At 41.6% G+C, this 12,344-nt stretch overlaps 1 protein-coding gene across 2 annotated transcripts in view; it reads right to left on the reverse strand.

Moving 5' to 3' along the window:
* pias1a (protein inhibitor of activated STAT, 1a) overlaps positions 1–4,614 on the reverse strand; it is a 77,098-nt gene extending 72,484 nt beyond the window's left edge. For both annotated transcript variants that reach the window (XM_061739850.1, XM_061739841.1), the window contains exon 1: positions 4,591–4,614. In XM_061739850.1, coding sequence (XP_061595834.1) covers positions 4,591–4,614 — 24 coding nt within the window. The remainder of the gene's footprint in view (positions 1–4,590) is intronic.
* Positions 4,615–12,344: the final 7,730 nt, after the last annotated feature.

The following is a 12,344-nucleotide window of genomic DNA, read 5'->3' on the forward strand; positions in this document are numbered from 1 at the left end:
GGTTATGCAAAAAGCTTTACAAGTATAAAAACTGTATGTTGTGCTTCAGTAGCGCTGCTCACTTTCTGTTTCAATCTAAAAATGACACTTACAGAGCAAATGAGACAAAAGCATGAACAATCTAATCAGACTAAATTGTTGAATAACTCCACATGGTTTTAAGTCAAGGTCTTATGCAGTTATCAGTATTGATGCTGATTGGTATCAATTTAATCTGAGTGATATCCCGGCGTATTTGCTGTATCTCTATACTGTAATAGTCTGGCCAGCCATCCTGATTATTTACCTCTTTAACACAAAGACTTAGTCTGGCTTCCATCTCAATTATTTTGATTAGTGGCTCTTAAAAGCTCTTGTATGAATCACTGCATAAAGCCCATCCCGGCCCTGCTGAGACTGGTTCTGAACTTTCTGTAGCAGTGAAAATGGCTGTGAGTGGGTACCAGTCACCCACTGCATGAAAGATTGTCATAAAGTGAATGCATATGGCTGGTGAGTCTAACGTTATTTTATACAAGTAAATATGACTTCTCATTGCTCTCATTTAAATTATCTGAAATCTAAATCTGATTTCCAATTTTTAATAAATGTGCCCAAAATTGATATAGAAAAAAAACTGGCTTGAAAATATTGGTAATCAAGATTTTGTTTCAAAATTAGCCTCTTAAAAAAAAAAAAAAAAAAAAAAGACTTTTGGGGCAATATGATGCGCAAACATTGATTGTGCCTGCACTTAAGGGAGGAATTACAAAGCGACTTTGACTACTCTATCCCTGCTGGCTGGACATCATGTTAAGTCCCTCTGTGTTTCGGCCTAGGTAGAACAAAATGTACTGAACTGGCACAGGGTGGGGGGGAATTACCACATGATTTTCACGGGTTTGCTACCTACCAGCTGGCTGTTACATTGCTTCAGCATTCGTAACGAAATGAAACCTGAAAAAAATGCAACAAAGTACAATGCCCTTCGCAGAGCCCTTTGGACTCCATACCGCTCGGAGAGCGCTTTAAAATGTTTGATTAGAATCCACCTATTGATCGTAGATTGTGTCCAAATGTATGTTTGTATGAAAGTACAAAGCTGCAGGTAGGATCTGCAATGAGGCAAGCAGTGGCTCTCTCCACACACTGCATTAAACTGCTATCAATAGAGATGGTCAAAGGAGGAGTTGTTGTAGCCTATTGTATCCCTGTGATACTTGGACCAAATTGTGTCAAACACATCTAATTGAGACCTTGGGAAACTATCTCACATTGTCGGAGGAAAACAGGTTGTGTTCAGTCTCTTTTGATTCTCGAAAACACCAATAAGTCCATAATAAAGCCACCAAAGGTCACATTTCTAACACTAGCCATGATTTGTTTTAAACTCTGGATTAATGGCAAAAACCTACCAACATTTTGTTATCATACAAATGACTGAATAGAGAACAACGAAAAAAATAATTCCTACAATAGTGGTGATGGAAACAAACTAATAACATCTACAATAGTGGCTGGTTACTACCCACCTAATACAGCTGGAATCATTTTCCGAAGAATGTAATCGAAATAGTTTATAAAGAAGGCACTCAGCAAAAATGAGTGCATTTGGCCTGGTAGCTTGTGGGGTTGTTTTTTTTTTTTAGATTTTAGCTGCTGCAAAGATGTGTCTCGATAGCTATTTGTGAGAGCACTAAATTTAAAGCAACCCAGTTGATACAATGTCTTTTCCTTATGGTTAAAGTATGAATTGTGCCACTTTCATTCTAGCGTAGGTAATGTGCATCAAACTTGGATTTTTCTTGGTGTGTATCTCTTTCAGCCCACAAGACCTCGGATGAGCTCATGTTGAAGACGCCACAAACAATTTGGAATTTCCGGAGACAAAAAAGTCCAGAGCAACGTAACAGGCAGGGTCACCGCCCTGATATGTACGTCCATAACACTCCAGCAGACGTCTAGCAAACACTGTCAAGCAGAAGAGAAGGCAAGTACCTTTTAAGCGCTATGACAAAAGAAACAGTAACACGCCGTCACCATGCAACAAGATTCAAAGTTCCAGCTTGACATGGCTTTTTACAGGAACCGACGCTTCTAGGCAAAATGTTTAACTGGTTTGTTAGACTTTTCTCCTTGCACCTTGTACAACAGGTTAGCTATAAGACTGAAATGTGCTTTGATAAAAGTCAAAGTAAATGAAATATGAACTGGATTCAATCATTCTGCGTCATCCACAACAGCAGTCTAGATGGAGCATCCTTAAAATCTGCCCATTCAGTCTTCTGCCCACGTCCCTTTTCCCCTGGGATTAATAAAGTACCTACAGTACCGACCTACCTATCTATCTATCTATCTATCTATCTTCTTCCAATAGAGAGTTGTGGGGGTCTCCTGGAGGTTAAACTCCCCTCTCTCTTAATTATTGTGTGTTCATCAATGCACGCTAATAGTAACAAGAAATTGAACAGTACATGATGCGTCAGTCAAAAGTACGGCCCACGACTGATTTATTTTGGTTGACAAAGCGGGGTCAAACTTTTGACTATCACAGCAAGTTTTTTTATAATCCTCAACTTATCAGTCTGCAAAACATTAAGAGCCCAGTCTTATTATTATTTTTCATAACTTGCTTTGGAAAACTGATTCTCCCTTTGGTGTTGAGACAAGTATGATGATTTGGTAAACTGTGCTGGGGAATTTCTCACTTTTTCCTGGCTGTTTATAGCTGTAGAAAACAAACTGCTGGTTCATTTGCAGTCAGAATAACAGTCAGTAGCATCCTTATTCCCAGAGCTTAAATTCAATTGTGAAAATGAGAACTCTGACAATGCTGCGAGTATATTTCCACCAAGAACCACAGAGCCTGAAACTAATTTCTGACAGGAACTGGTAGGCTTCATCGTGAGACCACATCTGTTTTGTCAATAGAGGCAATAAGCCTGTTTATCCCAGTGTGTGTGGCTGAACAGCAGCAGCTGGCACAAAGGAGCACGTATGGATCCACACAGCCAGTGGAAACACATTGGGGGGGGGGCAAAAAAGTCTAAAAATAGCCCGAGACTCTGATCAATAACTGCTAGATGTGATCTGCAAGTTAAAAGATGACAGTAAATACAAAACAAACCGCGAGGCGGGAGCCCGTAGCCAGGGGCGTCAATTCAGTATGGCAAGGTATGGCAGCCGCCACACCTTGGCTTCAAGGGTTAAATGTAAATGTTTGTTTTTTAAAATACATTTATGGAATAACTCTGTGTCTATTTGTATTGATTATTCTATTACTTAATACATAAAGAATAACTACAAATGCAAATCAGAACAACATGATCGATTTCTCATTTTTAGTCAAAAAAAATCTCATTGCACTTAAAAAACAAGACTCAAAAACAACAATTTTCACCTGTTTCAAGTAGATTTTCACTTAAAATAAGTGGAAAAATCTGCCAGTGGAACAACATTTTTTTGCTTGTAATGAGAAGATAAATCTTGTCCCACTGGCAGATTTTTCTACTTATTTCAAGTGAAAATTTACTTGAAAGATGAAAATGGTCAAATAAGAAGTTATTTTTGTGGTGATGACTCTTGTTTTAAGTGTAATGAAATATTTTGACTAAAAATGAGACATTTTAACTAGAAATAAGACAAATATTCCTGGTAAGATGTTTTTGCAGTGAGTGAGACTGCATTTGAAAAAGTTCCAATTTTCTTGACCACACAGATAAGCTACATAGCAGACTTCTGTGATGAGTATTTGCTGGACGTGTTGATTGATACTCTAGTTAAGTTCTGTGACTCATAACCTTGCCATACCTTAGCTTTGACTGAATTGACGCCACTGCCCGTGGCTGCTCTAGTGCGGCTGGTGCTGAGATAGCGGGCAGCGCTGCACCGTTAAGCCTCAATTATGGCTCCGCGTTAAATCGACGCAGAGCCTACGCCGTAGGGTACGCGTACCCTACGGCCTAGGCTCTGCGTCGGTGTAACGCGGTACCATAAATCAGCCTTCACACGCAGCGGTGCTTCATTACTATCAACAGGTAACAAGAGTCTCCCGCATCGCTCAAACCGGCGCTTCACCTGCACGAACACCTGGCACGAATAACCAACTTATAACGGTAGTCAATGGCGCAATGGTGTATAAATGTGTTATTTGAGAACATAAATGTACAAGCGTGAAGCCTCTGTCGTGTTACAGCCGAGAGAGAGAGAGAAAAACCCACTCCAGCAAACGTTATCTCTCCTGAAAAGACCTCACAAGAAGCGGCAGAAATACTGTTATCTCTGTCTGAAGACAGCCGCTCCTTCGGAACTAAACGAGACACCCGGGGGGGTGTTTTTTGAAGTGAGTGCCGCCCCGCCGGGAGCTGGTGTCATGAAGAAAACGGTCCGTTCAGCCAGAAACCTGCGCGTCTCAACATCAACATAAACACGCTCCTGGAGCTTTTGGCGCTCACGGATTCAATAAAGTTCCTTTCGTGTTTGGCCGGTAAACCTGCGATCCGACAAGATCTCAACCGCCCCCGGAGCTTAGAGCGCTCCAGAAGTGGGCGACACGGCAATCAAGCGCCCCGCAACCGGGTAAATTTATGATGATTTCAGGCTGCGCCTTACCTTCAGTTCCGCACCCTCCGCCATCTTGTATTTGTATGCGCAGGCGCGCTGAGGCGCTGTCATGTGACTGGGACGCGCAGAGCGAAGCGGGAGCGCGCATCTGATAAGCGCGGTGGGTTCAGGGACACGGATAAAAGGAGGGATGTCGAACATTGTAGAACACTGAACTGGAAGAGAAGAGAAGAGAAGAGAAGAGAAGAGAAGAGAAGAGAAGAGAAGAGAAGAGAAGAGAAGAGAAGAGAAGAGAAGAGAAGAGAAGAGAAGAGAAGAGAAGAGAAGAGAAGAGAAGAGAAGAGAAGAGAAGAGAAGAGAAGAGTATACCCAATGCATTCATAAGATAATGATTTTTTTAATTCCTTCAAATCAGAATTTAAATACACCTGACCAAACGATGTCTGATCTGAAAAACATCCTAGAGTTTTCCAAATCATGATGTGTAGTAATAATAATAATAATAATAATAATAATAATAATAATAATAATAACAACGGCAATAGTAATAACAAAAAAATAATAATAATCACAATCATAACAATTATAATAATGATGATGATGATCATGATCATGATCATGATGATGATGATGATAATAATACAACTTTACTTATACATAACTTTTCTAAGCAATGTTACACAGTGACTAACATATCAACAGTTAATTAAAACCAGTAAAAAAAAAATAAAAAATAAAAAAAAACTTGATGATTTAAAATAGGATAGAAAATAAATTCTATTACACAATTCCCTTCAATAAACTAATCAAATTGAAAAGTTATCAAGGCTATCTGATACAAGTTACAATAGTAAGAACAACAATAAAAAGAAGGCATTGGCCCGGTTTCCCAGATCAGTTAAGTAGTTCTTAACAGCGAAAGACTTCTTTCAAACCATCTTAAGGAGCCTGTGAAAGAACTACTTAACTGTTAAGAACTACTTAACTGATCTGGGAAACCGGGCCATTGTCTATAAATCATGCCTCCAATATAATAATGATGATATTTTCAAGCAAACATTCATGTCCACCATATCTGATCTGGTTGAGTATTTCTTGAGCGTCACTCTGAGTTTTGTATTAGAGTAAAGATGTTCAAAACAACTAAATAACTTTGCCTACACCCTACACTTTCTTCTTGGGGTGAATCAAAACATGCTAATTCCAACTTTTTCAGGCTCCCTCTTTTTGTTTAATTGTTTTATTACAGCATTTTCTATTAAATAACATTAGAAAACATTCATGCATCCATCCAACAGATGGAGTAAGATCTGGGGCTAGAATTAGTTCCTGAGTACCTTGTGGCTGCACCTTCATCCATGGGACTCGGGTCAGGCTAAGAGAAATGGCTTTGCCCTCCTGTGGCCCCACCACCAGCAGGAGGGGCCACATGAGTCAGGTGCAATGTAGCTTGGATAAAGGTTAAAGGTGTGGGCCTTAATGTTCTATCTTTTGGCTACAAACACTGACTCTTGGGCTTTTTTCAAGTCTTATGGTAAAATAATGGTAATTCAACAAGTATGTGTCCCTATGGATAATGGAGAGAAGGTGTTCAACTATTTTATCACCCCTGCTGCGGTTGGCATATGCCAGTGTGTTATGAGAGAATTCTGCTTTTGATTTTGTCTCTTCAGATCAGCCTACCTGCCCTCTTTCCCGTCACTGTCTGTTTGGTTTTTTTGAGTGAAGGTGACAGCTTTAATCTATGATAAGAGCTCAGAAATGTTGCTTCTGCCAGTCTGTGCTCCTTTATTCATTACCATCCTTCATCCTTCACTTCACAGCAACTAAGATCCAGCTGTAGGAACAGTGCCCTTTGTACTCAAAAACTATAAATAAGAGATGGATGTAATCACTTTGACATATTTATGGGTTTGGAGACTGCAGTTTAATAGACTCAAGTCTAATATTTAGTCATTCGTTTTATTTTATATAAAGCGCTTTTTTCTGGGGGGCGGTGACTATATCTGATCATACAAGAAGGGGAAGTTTGAAAATTTTTAACATTATTTGGTATACTGTGTGAGTTGATGAAAGTACCACTTTGTGGTTGAAATATGATCAACTTCAGCTAAATAAAGTAGTTTTTTTGGTGACAGATTCCGTAAAAGATTGAAAACTACATGGTTTGATCCTCAGAAGTACACTCATTGGCCACTAAACTAAGATTTATTGGGATATACCTAAAAGGTGGTGAGTGTGTATTAAGTCAATTGTCTAAAATCTTAATCTAAAAAAGCTAACAAACAAAATGAATAGAGCAATTTTATGAAATACAGTGCAGTGGAAGGGTTAATTACTACAAGATGGAAATATTTGATGAAAGCACCCAAATACTGAATGACTTTTTGTTTTGGTTACCGAGTCATGTGATCAGCGCAGCTGTTGTCTTGAAAGTTTTTTTTAGGTCTATTTGAATTGTGTGAAGTCGTATATCACTTAGTAAATGTGTTTTATTGCTTCTGGGCTGTTGAGCGGACCAGTTGTAAGTATGATGACACAAGCACGATGGAAAAAATTTGAACATACATATTCAAGATGCTGAACTACATCTTCTGGTGAAGTGGATGAAAGCTTGGTTTGCCACTTAGTTTTCATTGTCAGTGTTAGACTTCAAATTGAAGATCATATTTAAATACAACATTTAAGACCAAACAATCTAATCTCATCTCGGTCTCAAATGTCAGCAATCAGCACTTATCCTGTTTTCCATCTTAAAAATGGTGTAGCACCTCTGAGTCTTGGAACCAGCGCTGATTAAAAGTCAGCAGGACAACTGGCATACAAATCTCAGCCCAACTTTCTGCTGCGTGTAACTCTTCACCAATAAAGATTTAAACATCTGTCCGGTTTCTAATCAGTTTCCTGGTGATTCAGTCAGTGGAGACGCTTTTTTTTCACAAGCTAAACGTAGATAATCTGCATACTTAATGCATTTTTGTCTGGTGTATGTCTTTGAAGTGCAAGCACAGACCTGTAGCTTTAACATATGCTCTGCGTGCACCTGGAGAGTGATGAAAATGTATATTAGAACTTTAGATCCCTCAGCAACATACCTCACCTTGAACAGTGTCCAGATTACTGTGGACAGATTGAGAAATAGTTTATGCGACAACCTGCCAGGAAGTAGCACTGGGAAAGAAAATATGTTTCTGTTCAATTATCTCGGTTTTCATAGCAAGATTAACATAGTTCCCCTGCTGCGATACAGAAGATTTAAAAAACAACCTTTCAAAATGTTGACAAAAAATTGAGATACATAAAGACAGATGTAGTTTGTGGTTATGCTATTACCTTGGAAGTAAGCTCTGTACTTTATATAACACAAATGTTTGATGCAACAACTGCTTTTGTCATCTAATAAATCCTACAAAAGAGGCCCATGATAAGATTATCCATCCATCCATCGACCGCCGATTATCCGTTCCCGGGTCGTGGGGGCAGCAGCCTCAGCAGGGATGCCCAGACTTCCCTCACCCCAGACACTTCCTCCAGCTCTTCCGAGGGGAGTCCGAGGCGTTCCCAGGCCAGCCGAGAGACATAGTCTCTCCAGCGTGTCCTGGGTCTTCCCCGGGTTCTCCTCCCGGAGGGACATGCCTGGAACACCTCCCTAGGGAGGCGTCCAGGAGGCATCCGGTACAGATGCCCAAGCCACCTCAGCTGACTCCTCTCAATGTGAAGGAGCAGCGGCTCGACTCCGAGCTCCTCCCGGGTGACCGAACTCCTCACCCTATCTCTATGGGAGCGTCCAGCCACCCTGCGGAGGAAACTCATCTCGGCCGCTTGTATCCGCGATCTTGTCCTTTCGGTCACTACCCAAAGTTCATGATCATAGGTGAGGGTAGGTGCGTAGATTGACCGGTAAATCGAGAGCTTCGCCTTTCGACTCAGCTCCTTCTTCACCTCGACGGTCCGGTACATCGACCGCATAACTGCGGACTTTGCACCGATCCGTCTGTCAATCTCTCTCTCCATCATTCCCTCACTCGTGAACAAGACCCCGAGATACTTGAACTCCTCCACCTGAGGCAGGACTTCTCCACCCACCCGGAGAAGGCACGCCACCCTTTCCAGGTGGAGAACCATGGCCTCAGTTTTGGAGGTGCTGATTCTCATCCCTGCCGCGTCGCACTCGGCCGCAAACCGCCCCAGCACATGCTGAAGGTCCCGGTCTGATGAAGCCAACAGGACAACGTCATCCATAAAAAGCAGAGACGAAATCCTGTGGTTCCCAAACCGGATCCCCTCCGGCCCCTGGCTGCGCCTAGAAATCCTGTTCATAAAAATTATGAACAGAACCAGTGACGAAGGGCAGCCCTGCCGGAGTCCAACATGCACCGGGAACAAGTCTGATCTACTGCCGGCAATGTGAATCAAACTCCTGCTCCGATCATGCAGAGACCGGACAGCCCTTAATAGAGGGCCCCGGACTCCATACTCACCGAGCACCCCCCACAGAATGGCACGAGGGACACGGTCAAATGCCTTCTCTAGATCCACAAAGCACATTTAGACTGGTTGGGCAAATTCCCATGAACCCTCGAGCACCCTGCGGAGGGTGTAGAGCTGGTCCAGTGTTCCACGACCGCATTGTTCCTCCTGAGTCCGAGGTTCAACTATCGGCCGTATTCTCCTCTCCAGTACCCTGGCGTAGACTTTCCCGGGGAGGCTGAGAAGTGTGATCCCCCTATAGTTGGAGCACACTTTCCGGCCCCCCTTTTTAAAGAGAGGGACCACCACCCCGGTTTGCCACCCCAGCGGTACTGTCCCCTTCCTCCATGCAATGTCGCAGAGGCGTGTCAACCAAGACAGCCCTACGACATCCAGAGACTTGAGGTACTCAGGCGATAAGATTATTTCCTCTAAATTACACACATAGACACGTGTGTTGTTGCTCTTCCTTTACAGAAAGAAAAACACTCACTGTTTTCTGAAATAACTTGAAACTGACAAAAGTAATAATAAATAATAATATACTAAAAAATAAAACATAGACATTGCTTCTGAATTGCAGCTTAAAGACAAAAGAAAACAAAAACAAAAACTAATGAAACAGGCCTGGGCAAAAATGTTGAGACCCTCAACAATATTTTGTTGAACAACCTTTTGAAAAAAAACACTGTGATCAAGTGATTGTTGTAACTCTCAATGAGACTACTGAACTCATGAAGAAATTCCTCCAGCTGTCTCAGGTCTGAAGTTTTCTTCTCCAGATGACATGTTTCAGCTCTTTTCAAAGAAGTTTAATAGGATTTAGATCAGGACTCATCGAAGGACACCTCATAATAGCCCAATGTTTTGTTTTTTTGCCATTCTTGGCTGTTTTTAGTTGTGTGTTTTGGGTCGTTATCCTGTTGGAGGACCCCATGACCTGCATCTGGGACCGAGCCTTCTGACACTGGGCAGCACATTTCACTCCAAAAAGCCTTGATAGTCTTTAGATTTCACTGAACCCTGAGAAGATTCAAGACGCCCCGTACCAGATGCAGTAATGCAGCCCCAGAACATAACTGAGCCTCCTCCATGTTTCGCAATGGTTTTTTTAGTTGAATAAATTGTGACTGAACAAAGAGAGGATGTAACTTCTCGAAAAGCTCCAGTTTTGTCCCATCTGTCCAAAACACATTCTCCCAGAAGCTTTGAGGATTTTATGAATTTCTGTCAGCAGCGCAGTCCTTCTCTGTCATCGTCCATTGAGTCCATTTGGCTCAAACCCTGACAGATGGTGTGATCTGACCCTGATGCACCTTGACCTTTGAGTTCATTTTGAATCTCTTTGAAAGGTGTTCTGAGTTTTCGTACCCATTTTTTCAGTTTGTCATCAATTTTTTTTATTTCGGCCACAGGTTGACTATACAGTCCTGTGGACCATGATTTTTTTTGAAAAACCTAACATATCTCCTTTACTGTCTCTTTTATTATTGATACGATAACAAAGGTGACAACACAATTCAGTAAGAGTGTCTTCAGTCAGAAGCTTCGTCAGATCCGCTGCAGCACAGACCCCTACAGGAGATCCTTCCTGCCAACAGCAAAAACCCTCAACAATGAAGAGGCTTAAATCATGAAAACTATTGATTTCCCTTCAGGGATTAATAAAGTATTTTGGAATTTTGATACCACATCAAAAGTTCACAGTGGCAACCCCTACAAAGGGACGAAGTAAACAAAAAAGGCAGGTTAAACAACTTTCTGCTTGATGACAATCCAGATGAGCCGTGTTTTCTCCAGTAGCATTGGAGGGAGAAGTCAGCTCCTCATCATTAGTTTTAAATATCAACAGATGCGAGGCCGTCCAGACATCTCATACACCACATTCAAAGATAGAAAGATAAATCCAACTGACTTGCCATTGCACATTTTAGTCCTTTTATTGGTTTTCTGGGGGGTATAAGAAATACTATGTCTGTTTTTAAGGGGTCATAAAATGTTTTCTGAATAAGACACACTGTAACATCTGGATTATCTAACCTGTTAAGTAAGTTTTAAAACCGATAAAGTTGAACCAGCCTTTTTCACTTTCTTTAAGTTTTTGATATCAGGACAGTCTTTTAAATTCCATCCATCCATCCATCCATCCATCCATCCATCCATCCATCCATCCATCCATCCATCCATCCATCCATCCATCCATCCATCCATCCATCCATCCATCCATCCATCCATCCATCCATCCATCCATCCATCCGTCCATCCATCCATCCATCCATCCATCCATCCATCAATTTCCTATACCCGCTTTATCCTTTGCAGGGTCGCGGGGGTCTGCTGGAGTCTATCCCAGCTCATTACAGGCGAGAGGCAGCGGTACACCCTGGACAGGTTGCCAGGTCGCAGGGCGTCTTTTAAATTCAACATCTGTAAAACCGAGAAAAAAACTCCGTCCTCACTGATATATTTAAGGTGTCAGAAAAGCAAAGACAGTTCTGCAGGTGGAGGTTTATTATAACTACATGAGAGAGTGTGTAGGCCCTGTGATAGACTGCCAACCTGTCCAGCGTGTACCTGCCTCTCGCCTGTAATGAGGTGGGATAGGCTCCTGCAGACCCCCGTGACCCTGCGCAGTGTAAAAGGGATGGGTATAGAAAATGGATGGATGGATGGAGAGAGTGTGTAGCTGTTGTGATCATAACAGCTGCGAATTCTCTATTAAAGACTTTTCATCTGGAATTCTGATCCAGGATATTAAAACTTCTTATCTAAACTTTGAGCAACAGATTCATAAAGCTTCAATTCATGTTCCACATAGTGAGCCGTGACGGAAAAGACTTGGTGGAGCTGTGCTGTGAATCACTCATTTGGTGGTTTCTTGTGTAAGGCTGGCTGAAACTGATGCAGTTGAACGTGGCAGCCCTGCAGTGACAACAGATAAGCAGTAACTCAAACCTTCCCACAGGTTGTATTTGGTGTTTGCCATCAGTGTCTAAAAGAGGATGAGGCTGCAGTTTTGATGCTGATTGATTTTTCTGTTGTTATTACACTCTCGGGAAGAATACACTATAAGGAACAACTGTGGATTTATAAAAGCATTTTACTGTATTTCTTTAGTAGCAAGTTACAAGAAAATATACATTCCTTTATGCAATAATGTAAGTTTACAAAAAAAAAGGAGTTGCTTCCCAAAAGACACTGTTTCATAACAAACAGATGCCTGAGGACGCCAGGGATATACAATCTGAGAGATTCTGCAGATCAGAGCTGATTCTCGATGCAGTCATTTACTACCTCACTGGCTTGAAGCCGTAATGTAATAAAATGAAATA

Source organism: Cololabis saira, chromosome 2 (genome assembly GCF_033807715.1).
Source record: "Cololabis saira isolate AMF1-May2022 chromosome 2, fColSai1.1, whole genome shotgun sequence".
NCBI lineage: Eukaryota > Metazoa > Chordata > Actinopteri > Beloniformes > Belonidae > Cololabis > Cololabis saira.